Source organism: Centropristis striata, chromosome 4, assembly GCF_030273125.1.
Source record: "Centropristis striata isolate RG_2023a ecotype Rhode Island chromosome 4, C.striata_1.0, whole genome shotgun sequence".
Lineage (NCBI taxonomy): Eukaryota > Metazoa > Chordata > Actinopteri > Perciformes > Serranidae > Centropristis > Centropristis striata.
The window spans coordinates 25,518,615-25,544,061 of record NC_081520.1 but is presented as its reverse complement, the minus strand read 5'-3'; the positions used below and the strand labels follow the sequence as shown (position 1 = coordinate 25,544,061).

Here is a 25,447-nt window from a genome sequence, read left to right as displayed (position 1 = left end):
TCTCCACCAAGTGGTCCTACAGGCCACAGGGAAGACAATGGGTCTCATAGTTCCTCAGGAATGGGTACACTGGCTTGGAGAGAGATGAACTAATCTTTCTTGCAGCACTACCCAGTCATACACCCAAGCTGTCTCTCACCCAGCCCCAACTTTCAGGATCCCAAAAGTGAGCTATATGTGAAACACAGGCTACCATAGGTCTATAAGCCTGTGGTCTAAGTGGTCTCATCTCGCCTGGCCAGAACTCACAGCTCAGCCCTTCTTCCTGCTGAGGAGGAAGAAGTAGCTTGACTGACAGCCTTTCCTGCGGGAGAGAGAGAAACAGCCCATTCTGCCTATTTAACGTCTGCTCCATCCCTTCACAGCTCAATTCTAGAGCAAGTTTGACTGGACAGAGTAACAGATTGCACAACCGGGCTGGTGTCCATGTTCAGGTGTCTACCAAAGGAGAACAAAAAAAACCTTTTCTGTATTGACCAACAAGCAATTTTCTCATGCATTCTTTATCTCTCTCTGCCCACTTTTATTGAGAACTGGGGGTTGTAGGAAGTGGTGATTTAGGGGGAGATAGCAGGTCAACAGTGCCACACAGATCCACATCTGAAAGCTGAGGATCCGAAAATTTATTTGGGATTCAGCTCAGCACTGTGTCAAGTTGTTCTGTTCATAAATCTAAAAAGAAATGACTAAATTAATCAATGAAACACACTTGGTGCTGAATTATGCCCTTTTCAGTCATCATGAATGGCTAAAATGGTTAATAAAACCTCCAGAATATTACATTAATACATCAAGACATTTGGAACACCACAGTGTAATGGAAATAATAATATTCTGGTGTTTTGCTCAACCATGTTTAATTTTTACTGTGGAGTTTTTGCTACTCATGTGTGACTTGGTGTGTACATCATTGCATGTCCTCACTTAACCCTCAACAGCTTCCTCAGAAATGGTTTCTTATCTTTGCTCTTGAAAGTATTTGCTTGTGTAATAAAAACCTGCTTTAACCATAGGCAGACATCTGTAATTGTAATGATCTATGGCAGCGGTTCCCAAACTTTTTTAGCCGCGCACCCCCTTCTATGTCCCAACAGGGTTGACGCACCCCCAATCTCCCACACCTTCAAAAAAAACAAAATGCAATAAGTTTTTTATCGCCATATTAACATATTAAAGGCGGCATGTGGAGGTATAATCTGGTTTGTTCATCACATCATTTCAGCTGTATTGGGATGTGGTATGAAGTCACAAGGTGGACGTGTATTCTGGTTTGAGTATTTTTCTTTTTTTTTGACCTGGTGGAGGTATAATCTGGTTTGTACATCACATCATTTACCTGTATTGGGATGTGGTATCTTTGTTCTATGAAGTCACATGGTGGATGTGTATTCTGGTTTGTTTCTTACCTAATTTATCCTGTATTGGGATGAGATCTCATCTGGTTTTCAATAAAGCTTCAATGTGGACTAAATCCAGATTGTGAGACACATCCTCAGTAGTGGACCCAAAGATCACAGGGTGTTTTTCGGCCATTTATCACTAGACACCCTCACCTGAGGGAGGCCCAGCCAAGGTTGATCAAGCCCTGGTGTGTCTCAAGCCAATTGATTCATAATTTTGTTGTATTATATTTATTTTCCTTCATTTGATCATTTGTTATATTTTATTTCCTTTATATTATGTTTTTATATTTGCTTTATATTGTTTTCTTATTTCTTTTATTGAGTTTAAAGATTGTAATGCCCTTAATAGGGATTTTTTTTTTTTTACAGGGGAATTGTGCCATCTGCTGGTTAAAATTTGTATTGCATCTGCATTATTCCACAGGCAGTCTAAAGGGATTTTACACCAGTAATGCTTTACAGAGATATTGCAGAGTGAATTCTGCCCCCTGCTGGTCAAGGTTTGTATACCATTATATTCTAATGGTTTGCTGGCTGATAGGTGGGTATACTGTAAACTGCCTCAAAAAGAATTCGGTATATCCCTTATACCTGCATACCCTTCATAATACCACCAGTTAACTTTGTAAAACTGAACTACTTGGTTAGGTTTAGGAAAAGTAATGACGGCCACTAGAGGCTGCCACCTTCCACCAAACGTAGCCATATTCCAGTGAGGATGATGTGCTAAATCTGTATGTCTTTACTATCATTATCAATTTGTATATGATACATGCAAATCTGGTGGTCTCAGAAGACAATAAGCTCCCACTATCTGTGTGTCATCTGGAAGAGGATTTGTTATGGTAACAATGAAAGCCTCGTAGCACATCTGTGCCTTTCATTGATTAGTAGAAGTTACAATCTTGGTTTGCCACAAAAGAAGCAATTATCAAGGGTCTTTTATTATGGTGCTACATGTCTGTTGTTGTTTAGAGGGATGGGGGAGCAGGAGGATGATACACCATTAATAAAAATCAAATACAGTACAGATGGTGGAGAGAAAAAAAACAAACCTTTGCCTGTATTACATTTTTTATCATAATCATACATGTCATGCTCCAGTTGAATCAATGAATACCTGATATTCCACATCAAGTGGCCCAGATGCCAACTATCTGAAATGAAGCACTGCCAATGTGCTTGATTGATAAAGGAAGGTGCTGCCAAGGACATTTAATCACACCTAACAAAGAGCTGAAAGTGTTTTGTTTGGATGGAGGAAAGAAACAGGGTCCCTTCCAATTTTTCAACATGTTCAGACTTTGTGCCAACTGGCTGAGCTAAAACAACTCAGTCAGAAATATTGTGACTTAGAACATTAATACCAGCACACCAGGGACACATGTGAGATAATTAAAAGACAGTGGAAGGAAACATAAAATTGTGCCTTTTCTCAGTAGGAATCACACTTCCTCTGTTAATGGGGTTGAAAAGGTTAGTTGGTCATGGGTGGTTGTTTCCATTTTACTCACACTCTCTTAAACACACACAAATGCACACAAAACACATAATGCTATTTTAGTTATTGTTGACGGTAAAAGTTTGAAAAATTAACCTGAGAGCTAATTACTTCATAACAAGCTTCTCCTCACTGTTGACAGGATAGAAAAGGGAAATACACCACCTACTGGGTAAACTTTGTATCGCAATATTTACAACCTATTCCAGTAAACTGTCATTTTTTACTTCTCATGCATTTATGACATTGAAGTGCCCTTTGTTGTAAACTTAAATTATGGACTGCAGTTGAATTGAATTGCGTGTATCAAGCTGAGACTATGAAGGGAAATGGCCATCATATGTGCTTATTAACAGTAGTTATTGTTAACTAGGTCAGCACTTACAGTACTTCTCTAGATCTGATACAGGAAAAAAGACCCGACGCTGCTGGGCTTCAGCTGTTTCCTGTTCACTGTATGAACATCCTTTCCCACACACACGCAACCAAGTTGGTTCAGTCGTTTTCCATTCAGAGCCTTTACCCTTCATCAGAGTCTAATTACTGTTGATGGTGACAGCAAACGTCACTGAAGCTTTGTCTCTATAACTTCCAGTGGTATTGAAATCTCAGCGGGGTCAGACTTTGACATTGGCTTGTCTTTTTGGGGGCTGTCTTCTCCACTTAGTCCATTGCTAGAGCTGTCCATGCTGTCCTTTTTAACCAGCTCTATCAGGTCTGGAGAAGACAACAAGAGGAGATTATTAAATGTGCATTGTGTAAAATATTGCCAAATATTTAGTTTTAAACATGCAAAAATGTATCAGTTATCATTATTAACAGAATGTCAAAGAAGCCTACATATTGTGTTGCAGAGATATCTTATGAAATTAGCACGCTAACTAGTTATCCCTCGCCTGTCCTGTTTGTAATACCACCTGTGCCTCGAGAGGTAGGAGTCACAGTAGTCTGCCCTCAGAGAGGACAAAGAGGTAGATGTAGCTACACCGTTTCCGCTACAACAGTTAGCAGCTTTGCAGCTAAAACTAAAAATAAGACCCAAACCTGAACTGTGATTCTGCATTGAATAGACCAGTGCATGAGACAAGTCCTTGGAGAGTCTAGCTCAATCCTGGCATAGATGACTTGCTCAGCAAGAGGAATCAGAAGTGAGGCAGGCGAGCCCATATTCAGACTAGCATCCTAGCATCTTTCTCACTAATGCCAACTCTCTCGTCAATAAACTGGACGACATAAGACTGCAAATTATTGGAGACCTGGCAGTACAAAAACATTGCAGACTTAGCTTAGCTGTGGAGTTAGCAGGCAGCATCCTCAAGATCATGTAGACCTCACACCCCAGTTTAAAATAGGTCATAATTTTACTCTGGGAAGTTCGCTATAAATTTATGATTACATAGTAAGATTTAATTTGTGTCTAACTTTAGCATTCCAAAAAAAGAAAAGAAAAAGAAAAGTGTCTTCATTGCAGGTAGTAAATCATGTCATTCTTGCACAAGTTGAAATACTACTATATAGGATCAAATCCATTTTAAAGATGGCTTGCCCTCCAAAAATGTGGGATCATTTGCAGGTTAAACCACAATATATCCTTTTTTAGATCTGAGACCAAGCTCAATTCCTTTATGAAAGTGTCCTAAATAACATAATTTTTCGATTACTCACAGTTGATCACAGTCTTGTTCACAAGGTTATAACCTCGGTCAGTGTTCTTGCTCAGGTCAATGTAGTAGTAGAACCTCAATTCCTGAGGATACTGAGAGTGCGACAGGTTCTGAATCAAGGGGATAATCCGATTGGACATAGGTGCCTCTGCCAGAACCTGGTACATCATATACTTGCACCATTCATCCTGCAGGAAGTTAGGAGTGATAAGCAGAGCTCGTGTATGGCTGTTCTGCACAGCCTCACATAACTCTGTGCAGATTGCCCCTCCTGGATTGTTATCCCTATGCAACAGAAAGCACCGTAGACTGCGGGGTGAAGCCTCTAGGAAAGAAACCAATCGTTCAGCTTCTTCAGTGTCACTGTGTACAGAGCTGTGGCACACAAACACGTCATACTTTAATCTTAGTCGCAGCAGTGAGCTCAGAGCAGCCTCTGGCTTAAGTGGTTTCGATGGGGTTTTCCCAGGTGATGATGATGACGAAGAAGAGCACGATGATGCAGAGGAAGACACTGAATTTTTTGTAGATTTTGCCTCTTGTTCACAATGTGAAGATGCTCTTGATTTAAAGAGTTTCTGGATCCAGCCTGAAACAAAATAAGACAATTTCTGACTTAACTCTACATATTTCTGACTTAATTATACTTATTGATATGTATAAATCCTTCCTTTTCTGCTTATAAATCATACATGCTATGGAAACATTAAGGTAATGCATAAATCACCTTTACAGATAAAATACAAAAATAGTATTCAAACAGATAAAGATAAAGTTTAGACGGATATGAAATGATTAACTTACCATGCATGTTGTAAACGTCATCATGTCTGTTCAAAGCCTCGCCAGAATCCTTCCAGTAAATCAACATTGTATGATCTCATCGCTTAAAAGGATCGTCTTTGCCTCATATACACGCACATTACTTACTTGAGATTGTAGCTGAACAAATAACTGTTGCAACAATGTGACATAATCCGAAGGCAAGAGTGCAACAAGGACAAAGTGAAAATGCTCACTGACATCACATGAAAAAAAAAGAGGAAGTTGGTAACTGTTGAAAAAGACGCCTCAATATATCCAGTCAAATTTCAAATGCAAAGTGTATGAAATGTTTTGCTTCCCTGAGCAGATTGTTAACCGCTTGGTAAAAAGCATGCATATACACACAAAAAAAGGAAATTCAATATAGCTGAGTTCTGCTGATCTTCAACGAACATTGCATAGGCTATGATAAAATTACTTTCTGATTTGCATAGTAATGTTCTATTTTAAAGAAGAAATAAGAGGAAGGACACATGATCCGTTGTAATTCACAACTACTGAAGTGAATGTCAAATCCCTAAGGCAATAAACAGAGCTATCACAATTTACATATTTTGCACTGGTTATTAATTTCTGTTGTGTGGGAAATTTTTCAAATTGTATCATACAAACACAACTGGTGATATTTGTAAGTACAAGACAATACATATTTATGTTATTGAAAGTTTTCTACCGTTATATGTGAAAGATGAGATAAGGTTTGTATCTGCGGACATCTTTGTTGTATCTAAGTACAAATCTGGAAATTGCTATTTGCTGCTCCTCCCTGAAGACACATCATCTACTATGCAGCCAGTTCTCACTTTCAGTTAAAAAGCTGAAGTCCTCTGTAGAAAGTGTGGTCTCTGCCAAGCCCAGTGTAGGGTTACCAGCTAATTTCAAAACAAAAGCACTGGAGCATTTTTACATTAGGAGAAGTAGTTAACTTTATGGTGAGGCTTTCTGGTTGGGTTATTTAACCACAGAGTTAGAGCCACCATATCAGATGGAATATAACAAAGTAGACAGAAATGGTCCTATCTACAAAGACACGTCTAAAACATGTAAAAAGAAATACTAAAGAAGAGAGTAATTAAGCAATAACCAATAGGCAATTTATTCCATTGGCTAATGATCAGATCTTGTAAAGTAATTTAGTAAAAGTAGCATTTTTACATTATTAGGTATTAAGTATTCAATTGAGGAAAAATGGCCAGTTTGGTTGCTATAGTCTACTGTGGATGATTATTACTGATGAACTGGGTTATAGTTTAATCTATCCTACTATCAAATTTTATAAATCGAAAATATTTTTGCATGTTGAATCTTAATTTGTCAAGTAACATAGTCTAAGCTGCCAGATAAACTAAATTGAGTCCGCCTCGTGGCCAAAATACAAATTTCCCTGTGAAATATAGTGGATAAAGTAGCCTAGCAGAAATGGAAATAAGCTACTAACGTAAAGTAAAATTTCTCCATTTATGTTTATTTTAAGTACAGCAATTGAGTACTTTATTTATTTTTTTTATTTTTTTACATTTCCTTATTTACTCACTCTGGTGCACTGAGAGGCCATAATACTCAATTCATTTTCCTCACTGAATTGGCGCATGCGCAAAACTGAAAAGAAAAGAAAAAATCCCCGGAAGAACACGTCACTTCCTGATTCTGCATCTGACGTGTCTAAAACAGTTTTGCTCTTGTGGTGGATTTTACTCGTGGGGGATTTATTATCTATTGGACTAATATCTGGTGAGGTTCAACTGTTTTGAAGAGTAGGCAGTGGCACGTTAAATACTTAGAGACCTATTCATTTATCGCAGGGCTTCTGTTTAACCTTTCCCCCCCGTATATGTTTCTTTAATCCAGATACGTGGTGTCAAGATGCTAGATTTCTTCTCCATCTTCAGCAAAGGGGGGATAGTGTTGTGGTGTTTTCAGGGAGCCGGGGTCACTGAATCCTTCACCGGGCCCGTCAACGCTTTGATCCGCTCCGTGATCCTTCAGGTGGGAAATAATGACAGCTCAAAATCCTGTGAAAGTTGTCTGTGTTTGGTATGGCTTGGACCGCTAATGCTAACGGTAGCTAATAGGTAGCAAACGTTAGCTTATTGCGCAACGTTAGTGAACTTAACAAACCACTTTTAAGGTGAAAGTAAGCCTATACATAATCTGATTACGATTTGTGCGCTAAATACTGAAATAGTTTGTGTCCAGGGAGCCTTTTGTCATTGTTAGGAAGACACAGAGCTAGCTGTAGCAGCATGTGTGTTTAGCTCCTGTTGACATGTCAACGATGTTTATGACGTTGCAGGAGCGAAGTGGGAACAATTCATATACTCATGAGGCCCTGAGTCTGAAATACAAGCTCGATAATGAGTTCGAGTTAATTTTTGTGGTAAGTTTCTCAACAGGACACTTAATCAATATGAAACTAATACTCGTGTTTTTCGTTTTTACATCTTGATGATCCATCTCTTTTCCTCATGACTGTCCAGGTGGGTTTTCAAAAGATCCTGACGCTGACCTACGTGGACAAGTTCATAGATGACGTCCAGCTTCATTTTAGGGATCGTTATAAGAATGAGCTGGAGCAAAAGGGGGCTTTGAAGCTAATCAAAAACAACTTTGACTTTGAGGATGACTTCAACATACTCCTCAGGTAAATACATACAGTGTTTCTCATGGAGGCGATTTCTCATAATGAAGAACTTTCGCGTTAATATATATAAAATGCTTAAAAAAATAGATTGTGTTTGCTGTGAGACACAAAAGTTTATTGAACAGCATTTATAGAAGTTCAAAATCTTGTTATGGTCTGCCTATTTTGACATATATGAAATGTTTACCACCAGAGAGGCGGAGGAGAACAGCAGAGCTCGGAACCCCGCCCCCATGCGCTCCTTTAAGGAGTCCGAGAAATCCCAAAAAACTGTGAAGTCAATGATTGAGACCAAGGGTGGGGAAAAAGTTAAGGAACAGGGTGGAAAGAAGAATAAAAATGCCAAAAAGGAGGGTGAGTACTGTTGGAAATGCTTGTTCTAAATGTCTAGTGTGACATATTTTCTGTCTCAACCCTGACTTTTGTTTTTCCCATTTCTTTACCAGCTCCTGCAGCTGAGCCTGTCAAAGTGGATCAAGGCAAGGCCCCATCCTCTGGGCAGAAGACGGTTGAGAATGGCAACCAGGGCATGACTGCTGATGAGATCATGCAGAAGAATCGAGAGGAATTCTTTCGCAAGCGCACAGTGGTACCTACTGAAAAAAAACCCACGTAAGAGAAAATACAATCATGAATGTCAAGCAAGATGTAGGTTACAGAAATGGTTTGCTTGTCCTTATCAGCAGATGTTTTGTCAGTCCCCCATCATAAAGTATGTTTGATTGCTTATTTCTGATATTCTGTTATTCTATTCACAGTAAGTCCCCAAAGCCCCAGAAGCCCAAGGAGAAACAAATGCGTGTTTGGGACATGGGCGGTAACAGCACCAAGGAGCTGGACTACACCAGAAGGAATGGAGATGGTTCCCAAAATGGTGGCGATCAGAACCAGGACGGACAAATTGATCTGGTATGTACCCCACACCCTTCCACCCAACCATAAAGAGGTTTATAATTAAAGACAAATGTACTAGTGATAATAATAATAATAATAATAATGTAATAAGTTCCTGATGTCCTGGCTGTGTTTCAGGGGATCCAGCTAAACTCCATGAAGGGAGACCTGCTGGCTGTGGACTATGAGTCCAGTGAGGAAGAGGAGATGGAGGAGGAAGAGGAGGAGGAGAAAGTGGTTGTCAGTGAGACAAAAAAGATAAGGTAAGGGAGTGATCAGCTGTTGGATTGCTGTTTAAGGGTATTTTATTATTCAGCCCCAATTTAAAAAAAAAAAAAAAAAAAAGAAGCTGTGCTAAACAAGCAAGAATGAATTATTCTGTGTTAAATTTAAGTTTCAATGTGAACAATCCAGCTTTGTTTGTTGATTTCAGCTCTAAAAAGGGGGGCGGTTTTGGGGGCATGTTTGGGATGCTGAAGGGCCTGGTGGGCTCCAAGAGCCTGGCCCGGGAGGACATGGAGTCAGTATTGGAGAAGATGAAGGATCACCTCATTGGTAAGTTATCAGAGCTCTCTTTCTAACTCGCTCCTCTTTGATTTTCTGCTCCATTTTTAAGTGCACTGCCTGTTGTTCATTCTTCTCCTCTCTGATCTCCTTCAGCAAAGAATGTAGCAGCTGAAATCGCCGCCCAGCTCTGTGACTCTGTAGCCAAAAAACTGGAGGGCAAAGTTATGGGCACATTCACCAGTAAGTAAACTTTTACATACTTGTAATGCTCACCCACCTTCTAAAATAATTTATCATTTGTTGCAATGATTAGTTTTAATGCAATGTAGTCCACTCTGCCGTCACTTGTGCTACTCCAAGAGCACTGGTTGGCATGCTGGGAAATAATGTGATTACATCAATGTTTTTTCCCCAACACTGTCGGTTTGATGACAGCTGTAAATGGATTAAAAGCTTGTTTTTACCTCAGCCGATTGCTGGAAAGGCCTTTGCTATGTAACTGAAGCAGTTGTTGATGACTTGTGACCTTTACCAGCTGGAGGAGTGATGAGTCAGCAGTCAGTGACGATATAAAACTGGCTTATCAACAATGCAGAATCACTACATCCATGAGTGGTCCTTTAGCATGTAGTCATAAATATGCAAGACAATTTTTAGGCTGATTGGTCCAGTAGTAAGTAGCTGTGGACATACAGACAGACAGAAAGATAAAAACACATGTTCACACAGCCACAAGCATGATCCCCTCCAGGCTAATGATGCAAATAATTATTGTAACTATATATGATCAACAATAGCAATATATAACAGTATGGGTGTTTGATATATAAATAAAGTTTGATTTGATTTGATGTACGGAGACCATAACAGATTGTGTTTGTGTGTGTGTGTAGCTGTGGCCTCAACAGTAAAGCAGGCCCTGCAGGACTCACTGGTGCAGATCCTGCAGCCCAAGAGAAGGGTGGATATTCTGAGAGATGTCATGGATGCGCAGAGCCAGCGAAGGCCTTTTGTCATTACTTTTTGTGGTGTCAATGGGGTTGGAAAGTCCACCAACCTGGCCAAGGTGAGTTGTCATTTTTAAAGGGGCAATGCCATGCACTCAAAATAGACAATTATTGCTGGATATCTTACTTTTAAGTGTTCCTTTTGAAATATTTATATGTATTTGTTGTATCCTTCTCAACATGTCCATGTTGTGTCCTACCCATGTTCATGTGTCTCTCTACCTTGTTCCAGATCTCTTTCTGGCTGATAGAGAATGGTTTCACCGTGCTGATCGCAGCCTGTGACACGTTCCGTGCCGGAGCCGTGGAGCAGCTCCGCACTCATCAGCGCCGCCTGAACTCTCTTCATCCTCCAGAGAAGCACGGAGGACGCCCGGTAGTCCAGCTCTATGAGAAGGGCTACGGGAAGGATGCTGCTGGGATTGCCATGGAAGCTATTGCCTATGGTAAAACACTCGCTATGCTCTGGAGTAATTATTAACTGTAACCCTGTGGTTCCTTATTGATTCCACTCCGCCATTTCCATTAATGATTAATATCAGCCATATGGTGAATTCCCACGTACACCTTTTGTGTTTCTTCCCTCCAGCCCGCAACCAGGCCTTTGACGTGGTGCTGGTGGACACTGCTGGGCGTATGCAGGACAACGCCCCCCTAATGACAGCCCTGGCCAAACTTATCGCGGTCAACATGCCTGACCTAGTACTGTTTGTTGGAGAGGCTCTGGTGGGCAATGAGGCAGTTGACCAGCTGGTAAGACTCAAATTTTCAAATTCATAGTAATTTTTGTTGAAACATATATAACATATTATTTACTGAGAGGAAATGTAACTGATGACTGAGGATAAACTTGAAGGAAAATAAACTTTTAAACTATTAAAGAACACTTCAAATCCTTTTAATTCACATACAAAATTATGCAATCAGCTGCGAGAAGTCTGTACTGACTGAAACAGGAAGTTGTGGTTTCGGTATACAGACGTGAGAAGCAGCATATGCAATACCCTGAGCCTTTATGTTAGTTTGGGATTTATGCACAGACCAAAGGCCCCTGTTGAGATCACCATTAATTAGAAGTCTAGGGATGTGCATGACTAGTCGATTAACATAAATACTAATCGATTAAACATACTATCAATATTATTATTTTATGTCACTCCTCCTGCGGCAGTGGCAGCTTCTTATACCAGCTGCTGTCCATACACCGGGTTATTTTTCTATATTGTTTCTATCTCAATGTGTCTGACAAACGGTATTACAGCAATATTGCATCATGTGGATGATGCTTTCCATTCTGAATGTTAAGCCTGAGGTGCTGTTTAGCTTACATGCAGTATGGACTGGAGTCAACAAAAACACGTTTTACCATGTGGTTATTTCATAATGACTATTTATTTATTTATTGAATTAATAATACACATACTCAATAATGGTAATTGAAACAATTGAACAATTTTAATTGGATCTCACATGCGATACTTTTTCAAACCATGTTTAACCTGAAAGATTGAATTGTGCCCAATGTTGACTGTTTATCAGGTGTTTTACTTGCAGACTAGTCTACAAGGCTAAGTTTAAACTTCCATTTAAACCTTAGGGATATATTTTGCTAGGAATGCCTATAATGATAGATTGAGGAAATGCTACAGGATAAAATATATTCCTGAACTCTCCAAAAGAGGTCAGTGTTGCTCCAAGGATCTGTTGGCAACATGATTGCAGACAGTTTTTTTTTTCTCCCCCTCTTCACTAACACAGTAGGATGGAAAGTGGGTGTTATACATATTAACTCTGGTGTCATCAGTTTTCACTAATGACTCGTCTTTCTTTCCCCCCTGTGTCCTCAGGTGAAGTTCAATCAGGCTCTGGCAGACCACTCCATGTCTGACAAGCCTCGCCTCATTGATGGAATTGTTCTCACTAAGTTTGACACCATCGACGACAAGGTAACTTATGTATATTCCTAGCCAGAGTTAATCATGGCATGTGGCCTCTAAAGGAACTTTTGATGCCGTTAATAGGCTTGTTAGAGATGAGAGGTTCAACCGAAGTAGCCAAGGGAGGCATCTACAAGTGGAACAGTTCAGAGTTAGCTTCAGATGTAGCTGTGAAAATACATGCAACAGAAGTCCCAGTATTATTGTACGGAGATGGACATTATGAACACCATTCATGCATGTATCAGTATAAATTTAAAAGTGCAATACCATTTCCTTACTGATTTTCCCTTTATTAGACTGTAATAAGGATATAGAAAACAAACAAGATAGAAAAACACACATATATTATGATAAATAAATAAAGTATAAAAATCAAGTGAAGATGACATACTGCAGCAGTGATGAAGATGATGGCAAAAACGGCACTACAAATTATTGTGTTAAAATAAATCAATACAGGGGAGTGGAAGACAGTCAAAAGCATAACTGCTTATTACTTTCCAAATAATTTTATTCTTTGATTTTTGACCAGTTTGTATTTATGGAAAATGCACACGTGTTAAATAGAAAATATTGGAAATTTACTCATGAATAGATTTGTTACTGCATTAGTTCTTGTAGACACTACGTGCAACTTCATCCCGCGAGATTTCCACTTCCCACGCAATTGAGCGGCCAGATCAAGTCAGACAAAATGAATAACCATCATGCAATGCTCAGCAGGCCAGCGTCAGTCTGGCTTATCTCAAACAAGCCTACTTATTTGTGTGACTGTTTTTTATGAATAATTTGCACATGGAAAACTCTCATGCGTCATCCTTCTTCCCTCACAGGTTGGTGCTGCCATCTCCATGACGTACATCACGGGCCAGCCCATTGTGTTTGTGGGCACGGGGCAGACCTACAACGACCTGCGCAGCCTCAACGCTCGCGCCGTGGTCAGCGCCCTGATGAAGGCTTAAGTGGCTGCATGTTTTGCTGTGTGTTCGTCATCGCAACAAAGCCAAACAATACCTTTTTGCCACGCTGCTGTGAGATGTTCCAGCCCTGCTAACCTGCGTTTCTCATCCTCCTGTCCTGCCCTCTCTACTTTGCATCAAATAAAGAACTCATGTCACGCACAGGACTATTCTCCCAGTGAAGGACAAGTGTGCACTGTGAAAGACAGAACATTTTTGCAACAGAGGGATCTCCCTTTGAATCTAAACTTCTGGGCCTGCAGTGTAAAGCACCTCAGACTAGCCACAAGTCACATCCAAATGACATTTTAGCTGACTAAATGGACCTAGGCTGTATATGTCGTCAGTTTACTGGTTTCCACAGTAAAGACTTTAAGAAAAAAAAAAAAAATCAACTCCCGACCTGGCATTTTGTCAGTCAGTTTTCCCCTTCATGTAAATGAGGTCAGGTGGTGAAAGCTTGCTGGATGTGACATTTCAGCAGCGGCCTGTGCCCGAGGAAAGCTTAGTGACCATAGTGCCTATCTGTCTCCTGTCTTCTTGGTTAACACTTTCACTACATGGAGTTATACATTAAGAGTACCATGGCAGTTCAGGACAGGAACCCCCTTCGGTTCAAGTCTGAATCAGTTTACAACGCCGTCATAAATTGGGCATGAACATCAGTACTTATTAAGTTAGTAGATGTTGTTCTCCCGTCAAATTGGGGGGGGGGGGGGAGACTACAAACATGGTACACTAATTCTGGATCGAGCTCTTTGCCTACCTAATATTCTGTTAACACTTTTCATTACAAAATGGAGACTTTGATTCCTCAGTTTAGTTGATGGAAATTGGAAAGATATTTTGTAAATTATTTCTTTTAGTTCTTAAAGGTTGTCCCTAGATTTTCAGACAACACCTTCTGTGTGAAGTCCTATGGGCCTTTTTATTTATACCCCCCCCCCCCCCGATTTACTCTTCATTTACAAGAGGAATTATAAGTCTTAAATATCTCTAGCCCCCTTTAATGTGTGGTAATGCAATATGAGAGAATCAAGACAATTTGAGCTTATTTATGAGAATGTAAACATTTCTAAATAAAGCTGCTATATGCTATGACAGCCTTTGAAGTGGAACTTGTTGTCACACGTTGCAAAGGCACATGGTCTGTACAGATCGCTTCGGTATGATCATAATTAGACATGCAAACAGGACAGGACAAATGGGATAAGCTTTATTTTTTTTTTAGGACAAAAGCTTTATTTTGAAAATAGTACTTATAAATACTATATCAGAAAACACATGCAAGTATTAAAAATACAAAAAAAAAAGGCTTACAAAGAACATTTTTCAGCACAGGAGTGGCAAAGTGATTGCTACTGGCTGGGAGCCTCTCTGCTATGAAAACATACTCCTGAACTTTTGCAAACAATCATAACAATGTGTTTGCAAACCAAGTAACCATCACTGAGAATTTTTTCCACCCATCCAGTAGTGTGCAAATCAAGTTTTACTGGTTTCAGGTTGGAGGCATGATAGATACAATCTGGACATAACACAGGATTGCGTTCAGTTAAGAGCATGTAATGTGCGTTACAGCTACAACTTCTCTTACAGGGCAAGTAGGTCAAGGTGATGCAGTTTCTTTGCATAACTATACTCCAAACAGTCAATCAATGCAGCACAGTAAACTGTCAGTGGATTCGGATCTATTTTTGTGAGGTTGAGATGAGAACAAACCATACCATCATGTGCATATTCTTAACGTTCTTTGACTGTACTGTCCCAACATTTCAATCCAGTGCAGTTGAACTTTGAGGTTGGGTATTGGAGTTGACGGTTATTTTAAACTTCTCCTTTCCCTTTAAAACCAGAACTAAAAGAGGAAAAACATACACCTTTGAAACACTGCTTTAAGGTCTCCCATGGCCCACAGTTTTCCTAAATCCATTGTCTGAAATCAGATTCAAGTACCGCTCAAAGTACACTGATCTCATGACGGAGCTGTGGAGCAAAATGACTGATATTGATCCCGACTGTGTGCCTGTCATGAGTGATGGTCTGGGGCAAAAAGAGAAGGAAGGGACTTAGGTGAACAAGTTAGGAAACAAAGAGCATCAACTGCAATGTTGCCACTGACTGCCATACATGCAATACTGCAAAGCCAGTTGTATCTTTATGTAAAGGAAATACCAGCAGGTCTTTTGATACTGAAAATCAAGAACAGACTTGAATTTTCTATCTACCAGCATGCAGTAAGAAAAACGAGACAGTGGACAGTGCTCTATTGTATTATTCTGGAAATGTCTCTTTCAAGTGGTCACTGCCTCAAGGCATAGAGAAGCATTCAGTCCTAACCTTGAAGGAGGCTTTTCTGTGTGTTAAAGCCATTCTGCTGTTCTTCCCCATTTTGTGAAGGAGACCCTGGAGATAAAGATGAGAAAACACAATGATCAAATACAGGCTGAAGAGCTAAATAGTTAAGCAGATCTATTAAACCAAAATGAAGTACATCCGACATTTTCTTTTCTTTTAATGCTTCAACTCTGCATCAGCCCATGTTATAACTATCCGCTCGACTAAAATAATGCCCTGCTTGTTTTAGTTCCCTTATACGCTAAGAAAGGTTGGATACTTTTCACAAATAATTATCAATTAACAAACTTGCAAATACGCGACTTGAACAGTCAATTCCACAAGACAAACTGAGGATCTTTTGTTTAAATTGTCCAAAAAAAACAAAAAAACATTTACTGTACACTAATTAAGCTGATTAGTAACAAGGATAGTAGTTTCAGTGTTGTTAAATTATGCTAAGAAATACTGAATACCAATGTTTTATGTTGTTTATTTAGTTTTTGTTGTTTTGCACGTCACCCTAGGTAAAGTGAAGCATTTACGTAATAGTTTAGGCTTATGGATCAGATATACTTTTTTTCCCCCTTCTGATATCCGATCCAGTGATTGGGGCCAATATCGACCCGATACCACTGCTGAATATCGGATCTACGCATTCCGGTTGAAATTTGGAATTTGCAAGTATTTCAATGAGTGCTCTATTAAGGATTAAGGGGGTACTTCAGCAATTAAGTTGGTTGGAACTGTCAATTGTCAAAATTGAAGCAGCAGAGGCTCCCATATTTTGACTTTTAGCTCTTAGTACAGATCTAGGTAATACTCCAAAAACAGTGGATTCTATATTATCCAAAAATGCAACCAAACATGTTCTTGTATTAGCCCTGCCTGCCTGTTAAATACCACACACCTATACTTTGACTCTCAAGCCCAAGCTGATGAGTTCATCAGGGTGTGTTAGTTTGGAAAACACCTTCAGAGCCTAAGATGACATTATACAGCTATTTTAGGGACCACATAGTATTTCCACAGATTGACCTTACAATCTAAATAATCACCAGGCAAAATGATGCATTAAAAGACCTCCATTGAGCTAACATGCAGAACCCGTCCTCTCCTACAAACACAAATGAACAGTGACCGACTTAAATCCTCCTTACCCCAGCCGTTGGTAGACACATCACGGTTGCAGATCTCGTTGGCCAGCCTCTCAAAGTACTCTGGCAGGTCGCCGTACTCGTCTCCATAGGAGATGACCTTGATGCCCTTGTCCAGCATGTTGTCGCGCAGTTTCTTGAACTCACCCACGTCCTCTCGCCGTACGAGCATGAAGTGCTCCAGGTCCGACTTGTGCTTGACGGCCTCCAAGAACAGAGCCTGGAAGGTTGTGTCGTCTACTGTGCGCCCGCAGCCGAGAAACACGAACGATTTGGTCTCATACAGCTTCTGGATCTCACGCTGTTGAAACCAGCAGAAATATATATAATATTACACCTGATAACTTTACTTACAAAAGCTGCCATTTCAAACACTTCAAAGTGCAGGGACAGAATGAATATAGTGATTTACACTTAGGCATTTATAGTGAATCTTACAGAATAAAGTGCTTTTATGAAACATTAGCGAACAATTTCTGGGCTCACCATGACTTCAGTATTCCTCAGTACATTCTGGTAGCCTGCAGGGTGCAGTACAATACCACTGGGGTTGGTGTAAACACCATGGATATGCAGAACACTTAACCTCCGTTTCTCCTGAGCCCACTCCAACACCTAGACACACACACACACACACACACACACACACACACACACACACACACACACACACACACACACACACACACACACACACACACACACACACACACACACACACACACACACACACACACACACACACACACACACACACACACACACACACACACACACACACACACACACACACACACACACACACACACACACACACACACACACACACACACACACACACACACACACACACACACACACACACACACACACACTTAACGGTCCATTGCACTCAATCCTGTTCTGGCTGGGCTGGGAGTAAAATCACTGAACAGCAGTTAGAGGATATTAGCCCTGATGGAGACAAGGCATAAATACCAGAACTGAGAGGCAAAGCAGCAGGTCTCCCAGAAAACTCAGACCAATTCTTGCAAACGGGTGGTCTATTTAACAAATAAAGTAACTTTAAATGAACTGGGGCATAAATGGCTTGATTGAACAATTAACATTTTGAGGAGAAACTGTTCAGAAGTGAAACAAAGCTGTTTAATGGGAAAACTCACGCTTCTTCTTCTTCAGTCCAGTCTTAAGCCAAAAGCAAATATTGTTCAATCTATAAAATGTGACAGCAGCAGAGTACTGGTTAGATCTTTAACCTTCCTCCACCTGTCAGAGACAAAAGGCTCTTTCAGGTCAAAGCAGTATCTATTTTCTTTAAAACCGGTCAATGAGGAACTCTACGAAAAGGCAGTGTCATAAATGTAACCGACTCTGCTTGCTCAGAGGACACATACTATTCAGGTTCTGCTTTAGAATAGAATAGTCTTTATTGTTATTGCACAGTGTGCAACAAAATTATGGGTAGCATAGGACACTAACAAAAGACATAAAACAAGAAAAGGGCCTATAATAAGGAAATATAAACATAAAAATACTGTAATAGGTAAGAATACTGTAATAAATTTACCTGTGATTTTCCCCACCAGACCAGTGTTTTTTTTGTGATTTGAGATAAAAAATCTGTTAAAAAAAGCTTTTCATGCTTCACACAATCTGAGTCTGACCTAAGACAAAGTACTTGTTTTAGTGACCTTTGCACTGAAAAAGTCGACTGGATGTATTGTGGCAGAAAAGATCAATTAAAGCCTTAACAAACTCCAAGCACTGTTTACCTTCTTCTCATCCGTAAGGTCCAAAGATTCCAGCTTGGTACCCTGGTGAGCTGCGTAGATTTCCAACAGGTTGTCAAAGTTAGTAGTGAGGACCAGCGCACCACTCTCCATCAGTTGCAGCACTGAGCGCAGTAGATGTTTCCCCGCATGCTCCATCTTACACTCCAAATCGTCAAACACCTCGTATAGACAATCCTTGAAGAACGTGGATCGGACATTGCCTGTTCTCTGTAGAAAAAAATAATTTGATTTAGAAAGAAATATAGAAAATGCTTGAAATAGTAATGTTGAATTATAGTTATTTTATACCAGCAATGTTTTAAAGTGTAAACATCATAAATATTTTAATAACTAAAACATTTAATGTGGAGGGGTACAATTTGGTGTTAAAACTGCAGAACAAAACCATGACACATTAATAGTATGTTTTGACATTCAAGACATTATATTGCGCACAATGCACTAAAGACAGAAGGCAATATGGACTTTGTCTACCGACTTCTACTGAGAAATCAATCAGAGTTAAGCAGTACTGATGTAGTTTAATGACAGGTGAAAAGGGAAGTGCAGAGAACAATGAACAGCACTGTGGTCCACAGAAGTGTGCCAACAGGAAGTGAAATTTGTGAGATGAAAAATAGATCATCATTGGAGCACAGATCCTGAGGTTAAAAAGTATCAAACATAGGTCTGCAAAGTCTTTCAGGTTAACTGCAATGTAAGCAGCTTTACTAGCTCAATCCTTGCCATTCTACATCCCTGAGTTCAAAACAATTGGGATGCTGCGTAAAACGTAATTAAGAGAATGCACAACATTCAGCGATGATCAACAAAAGTTTATCAATTTGAGCATTAACTATCTTGTCTTTGCAATGTATTTAACTGAATGCAGGTCAAAAAGTATTTGCATATTACTGTATCTTGTTTTAATTTAGGTTTTTCACAGCATCCAAACTTTTTAGGAAAAACAGGTTAGTAGTAAAATAAATAAATAATAATGCTACATGTATTGAGTGAAAACTGATTCATATTGTAGAATTAACCACAACAATTAAGGGAGACACAATTAAGTGTCGTTTTGAGGTAATTTCAAAGGATTCTCATTTTATCAAAGCTTTACTGTACTGAGTGTATTTTTAGTATGGGTGGCCTTAACCCTGACTCTGTCAGTGATTGACATTCCCACATTTACAGGAAATAGCATGTTTAACTTGTTTGAACACGAGCAATAGTACTGTATCTTAGCTTTAAGGGAAGTATTTCATGGTAAAATATGTAAATACCAGTAGGCCACTGTCAAATTACCACAACTGGGATATCAGAAACCCACAACAAGCAGCCTTTTAATGGGATTGAACGCTTTCAGTGCACAGTCTTACTTATCTTACACGTGACCTGCTGATGTGTGTCTTAAAATAAATATGTGTGTTTGAGCCCAGGTTGAGCAACAGTGGAAAGATAGTTTTCTTTTGAGCTTGGAAGTGTGCTAGACCAGAGTAGTTACCAAAAACACTGGGGAAATGAAATGGTAAATTAGAGAAACAGTAGGCCAAGGTTTGATTTTTGTTTGCATGGGTATATAGTCCAAACAGTGCTCCTATTTCTACACTCATTAGGTGTAAAGGCCTCGGCCTAGTTATTATCCTCAGTCAAGACTTTAGACCCAAACGTGAGAGCTAACTTGACCCATGTGTAGTCATGTACTCCAGGCCTTATTTATTTTGTTTTAACATGCTTTGACCAGGACTTCCCCTTGGTGCCGCCCTCCACAGGAATTCCAACAGACACCCTAAAGGCCCCAACTTAGTCTCAAGTGAGGCTTCAAGTGTGCGCTGGTTTTCAAAACATCTACTCAGGGCCAGCTTTGTTCAGTATCAAGCACTCCATCACTCTCTCTGATCCTGTCCACAGCTCTTCAAGTAGCATCATACACACCAGCTTAGTCTGCTAAGAGATTATGGGCTGTGACTACACGGTCTAAATCTCATCCTTACCTGGAAGAGCATGTCGTAAACACACACACAAAAAAAATAGAGAGGCAGAAAGAGTCAGGCGGCTAAGAATAGCAAAGTAGTGTAGAGATGCAGTGACCAAGGTGAGCTGAACACAGTGAAATGCTCCGCTGACTCCCAGAGATTACATCTCTAATGGGCTAAACAGCGGGAGTCCTTTCCACAGGAAGAAGCTCATTATCCACATCTAGTGTCTACAGCACCCATCTTGATCACTGTGTCCTTGGACTGTCTCGGGACTTATGTAATAACCTAATGAAGTGCAAGTAAACAACCCTGGCTTATAAATATGTAAATATAAAAATATATATAAAAATTCCCATAATGCAGTAATACAAAGACCAGGATGCTTGATGTTTTTCCACAGGCAGTTAAGGTAAATTCCATCATGACAGCTGCCTGGGGAAAAATAAACCAGTTTCCTACAGCATATAGAAGGCTGGACCGTTTACACATTTCAAAGTATCATCAGAAATGTCTATCAACAGAAGATTAAATGTTTCCTTCACTGACCCTGTGAAAAAAAAAAAGTTTATAGTTCTTGTCTGAGCTAGAACTAGAGAGCTAGAGCAAAGTTATTAGTCTTGTTTTTGCCAAAGGTGTGAGAGGATTTGCAAAAAACCCTTCTCTGGCAGTTTTTAACTTCAGATTACCCTCATTATGTGCCTGCAAACCACCATAATACATCTGATACACAGTACCATGAAAAGTGGGTTAAACTCACAGCTGTTAGTGGAATTACCACTCTCATATGCTTCAGTTTCCTTAGTCTATTCTGATATTAGGGTATATTGTATAGTATTTGCAGATGGGTTTTGTGAATGGAATCACTATAAATGTATGTCATCTACTGTAATTTACTGTATGCTTGTTGTTTGGGTGGTGCTTTAACTCTGTCTGAAAGGAAATTTAAGCTGAGAAAGCTGCTGGTTCACATTATTCTATGCTTGTTTTTTCCCCCTCTGCATGCTAGAGCCTGCTGCGTCTTTAGCCAACAGCACTGGGCTGGTGTCTACACGACTGTGGATTGAAATAAACACGATGGATAAAGCCATAAAAGCGCTGCTTGTTCCCTTTGTGACAACAGGCTGAGGGCAGAAACAAAGCGCGTTTTATCAATGTCAAAGGTGCGATGAGACATGACTAACACAGGAGGCAAACTGTATTAAGGCTCCCATCTGCCAGCCCTGCTCCAGACCAGACCAGTCCAATATAGGAAGAGAACTGAGTCATATGGAAATAAAAAAAGTCTTTATCCATTTCATTCTTTTCATTTGTAACAATTAAACTGTTGTAGAGCTGCAAACAGGTTTTTTAAAAAAAAATTCACGAAATCATTTATTTTCTCTGACTTATTAGGGAACAATTAAAACAAATGTTGCCTGTGTTTTGTTCTTTTGTTCCTCAGCCTGTGAAGCTTTTCAGAGGACAGGATGCCCTGTGAAGGGTTGTGATGGTATGAAATTGTCCCACTACAATTAACTGTCTCAGAAAATGTCATGGTTTCAAGCTTTCTTTGGTCAAACAAACACTTAACATTCTTAATGGGAGTATTTGTAAAAAAATTTTTTTAAAAGTACCCCTTTTGAAATACATAAAAGAAATACAAAAAAAATTCCCTACACTGTAGATAAGCAAATGCACATGGTACGTTAACTTTTAAATTTTCATACCACGGTAGTGTGAAACTGGTAACCTGCTGCAACCTTGTTGCGTTTGTATGGTAAAGTGCCACCAATTTTCTGTTAGTTTTGGTGGGCATTGTTGGCTCATCAAATTCTTAGGTGGTGTTAAGCTGTGACAGTCCCGCTTGACAAAGCAATGTCGTTTTTGCTGTCTTAAAATCCCAAACTACCTTTATTTTGATTTGGCTTGCCAAAAGCTTTCTTTTCTACTGTTCTAGTCTCTTTCACACAAGTTAGACTATTTTTGTGTCTGTCCTCTCTTCTGTCACATGGTGTAACACAGTCGTGTCTATTATTGATGCAAGTTTAGAGTGAGCTATGAAAATGAGACAGGGCAGAGATATGAACTGAAATTTATTTCAAACCTGCAACCTTGTTTGGAATAGCTAATTAATGGGAAATCCACATTAAAAAGTGAGTGGTTCAGTTTCTTCTATTCAACCATAGATGATGTCCAGTTTGTATTTTCATTTTTCACTGTAATTTGGGAGAATAAATTAAGACACCAAGCACAGGGCAGGAACAAAGTGAACACCAGACACCAGGAACATTTACAAGTTGGCACTGCTTCTCTAACTTTTTGGGGAAGTTCTTCACAATGTGGCCATCTGTTTGCTGATGAAACCCAAATGTCAGTGGTGTGACTTCCCAAACTACCATACAATTGATATTTTAACATTTTTTTTAGTAAAGGAAGAGACTTTTGTTCACTGTAAATTAGCTGAGCCTTGATTAAGGAGGGTTAGGGGGGTTAAAAAGTAAAACATGAATGTGGTTCAGCTCATGTGCCTTCATCAGGATGTTTTTCCCAGTAAATGAGAAACAGAGAAACAAACTTGCCTCATGCATGTGTAATTGATTCTACATCAACGGATAACCACACTAAAAACTGTATTGACCGAAATTTATTTCTAAGAAAAAGTCTGACAAACCAGCCTTTTTTCATTAGTTAAAGGTCTTTTGAGGAGATAAGGCTAAGATGACTTATCTCAATCCACGGAGGTGAAACAAAATGTGCCTGGCTGAGGAAAGGACAGTGAGCTGTCTGTCTGTCTGCCATGTGTTTCCACATGTGTGACAGGGTAGTGTAGTGAGGAAAGGCAAGGAAAAAAGCTCAGGCAGTCTTACCGGGGAAAGTTTCTGAATGAGGTCATGGGCCACATGCACCAAATTCTTATCTTCCTGCATGTGTTTCTGGAAACGCCGACTCTCCTCCTCTTCTAGTAGGTCAAAGTCATTTGCTGCATCAAGCAAGGCCTGGATGAGGCCTTTCCAGGAGCGGAGTGCAGGGACCTGCGGGGCCACTGCGGAGCTCACCCCCGTTCCAATCACCAGGACAAGCTCGGGGGCTCGCTTGGTCTTCAGGCTGGGCAGCAGTTTCCTTTGGGGCAGGCACAGATTGACAGATAAGTCATTGACAAAGATGGTGCTTCCCAAATCCTTTCATGCTGCATTAAACGATTTTCAGGCAGGATAACATGCAGTGTGAAACTAAAACCTACCTTTATTTAGGGCTGGTGAGAAGCTCAGGAAAACAAACATTTTAATCAGCCCTGTAGGCAAGAGTGTGCTGCTGGCTCCAAAGAAGCACCTAAACTTACCTTGGCTTTTTTGCATTGGAGTCTGCATCCTGAGAATCAGCTGCAGGTCGCTTCTCAGTTTTCACTGCAACAACGGAGGCCATTCAGGTCCTGTAACAGAAACATGATCAACCACATGCTAGCTCTGATGGCTAACAATAAGCAACACAAAACAACAACAGTATACACTTTCCTCTTAACGACCTTATCATAATGGAAGCATGTTTTATTAGAAATTATAACTACCACTGCCAGGTCAGAGTGACTTGACATTTAAAAATGGTGCTCCTACTAAACACCGTCATCCTTTTGTAAACAGGAAGTAATCTATAATTTTCCTCCAGGCAACAACACAACTTGCCTGGTGATGACACATGCTGTAAACCCTTTCAAATACAGAACGTACAGCGAGGCTATTGTTCCTGGCAACTGTGACACATAAGGAAATGTTAGCACGTTTTGTTAAATCGCTAATAATGTTTGCATAATGTTTTAACTCTAGCATGAAGTCAATGCCCCAGCGTTACAACAGCAAGCACATGGGGTAGATTAGCGTGCACATTTAACCCAGTTTTGAATATCAACATTAATATCTAAAGAAAAAACTTACAGTTCACACAATAGTTTCACCGTTACTTCAAAAGAAAAACGTACAAAACGCTTCATTACTTACCTTGATATAGCTAGGTAAAGACAAGTTAATATCCAATGTTTATTCCCGTTGAGGTAAAAAAAAAAAAATCCCTTTGATTCAAAATCAACGAAGTTGGTTCTGTATTAACGTGAGCCACGTTAGATAGCTTGGATAGTTCAGATCTGTGAGCTTCTGATGGTGTTAATGGTTGCCTGGTGATAAGTTAACCGTTACTGTGTCACCAACGGACAAGGAAACAACGAGCGTTATGCTAACGTTACTTTGTTTTTTGCTTTAAGCTAAGTTAGCTATCTCCAAGTTTGTCAAGAGCCCGAAACTGCCTCTGTTTTCCTTGTCATTCTGAGGATAGAGTAATCAAAGTAGCAGATATCCGTTGTTAACCAATGTCTTTAGTTATAATTATGCCAGGTAAGTTCCCCGGAATCCCGTTATACAACAGAAATGCTCTCTACTTGCCGGCTGCCACGGTGACCGTCTATGTTTCAGCTCTGCGGAGCTGTTGAAGTCACCGCCTGTGGCGATGGGCACCCAGTCTCGTGAGGCCTTCAAGTGCTGTGCGAGTTTAGCCTTTCTATCTGGCAAGGGAAATTAGTCTTTGTCAACAACAGACAAAACTGAATAAAAGTTGATATCAGTTAGAAACATAAACAATGCACAGATGTGACAGATAAGTTGTAATTTTCATGCAAGTGATATCAAGACCAGACCCTCTGACATGCCAATGGTAAAGGTGATATGGTTTATAAATGGTGAATCAGTTGTATTAGTTGTGACCACGTCTGTGTAGATATTATAGTTTTTCGTCTTTCACTGAATCACGATATATATATGAATACTACTTTATTACAACAATCAAAGCCCTTATTTACAAATTTAAAGCTAGGAAGTGGCGAATTACGAAGAGCATT

At 39.8% G+C, this 25,447-nt stretch overlaps 3 protein-coding genes across 4 annotated transcripts; 1 reads left to right on the top strand and 2 right to left on the bottom strand.

The window, feature by feature from the left end:
* Positions 1–3,037: 3,037 nt before the first annotated feature.
* Positions 3,038–5,589, bottom strand: tirap (toll-interleukin 1 receptor (TIR) domain containing adaptor protein). The gene is made up of 3 exons (XM_059331767.1): positions 5,373–5,589; positions 4,570–5,157; positions 3,038–3,621 (listed from the first exon to the last, which is right to left on the bottom strand). Exons 1-3 carry the CDS (start codon positions 5,437–5,439, stop codon positions 3,470–3,472), a joined length of 807 nt encoding a protein of 268 aa, XP_059187750.1. The 5' UTR covers positions 5,440–5,589; the 3' UTR covers positions 3,038–3,469.
* Positions 5,590–7,043: 1,454 nt separating this feature from the next.
* Positions 7,044–14,279, top strand: srpra (SRP receptor subunit alpha). The gene is made up of 15 exons (XM_059331029.1): positions 7,044–7,124; positions 7,242–7,379; positions 7,687–7,770; positions 7,871–8,034; positions 8,228–8,388; positions 8,481–8,646; positions 8,793–8,943; positions 9,067–9,191; positions 9,362–9,483; positions 9,589–9,675; positions 10,329–10,501; positions 10,675–10,888; positions 11,032–11,195; positions 12,290–12,388; positions 13,216–14,279. The coding sequence occupies exons 2-15, from the start codon at positions 7,257–7,259 to the stop codon at positions 13,342–13,344; spliced, it is 1,962 nt and encodes a 653-aa protein (XP_059187012.1). The 5' UTR covers positions 7,044–7,124; positions 7,242–7,256; the 3' UTR covers positions 13,345–14,279.
* Position 14,280: 1 nt separating this feature from the next.
* On the bottom strand, positions 14,281–25,082 carry fam118b (family with sequence similarity 118 member B). Of its 2 annotated transcripts, XM_059331031.1 has the most exons (9): positions 24,558–25,082; positions 24,246–24,313; positions 23,906–23,995; positions 23,433–23,685; positions 18,608–18,835; positions 17,322–17,450; positions 16,839–17,136; positions 15,682–15,747; positions 14,281–15,384 (listed from the first exon to the last, which is right to left on the bottom strand). In XM_059331031.1, the coding sequence occupies exons 3-9, from the start codon at positions 23,986–23,988 to the stop codon at positions 15,371–15,373; spliced, it is 1,071 nt and encodes a 356-aa protein (XP_059187014.1). In that variant the 5' UTR covers positions 23,989–23,995; positions 24,246–24,313; positions 24,558–25,082; the 3' UTR covers positions 14,281–15,370. The 2 variants fall into 2 exon arrangements, with proteins under 2 accessions (XP_059187014.1, XP_059187013.1); XM_059331030.1 differs by lacking the exon at positions 24,246–24,313 and having other exon boundaries at positions 24,558–25,080.
* Between the last annotated feature and the right edge of the window lie 365 nt (positions 25,083–25,447).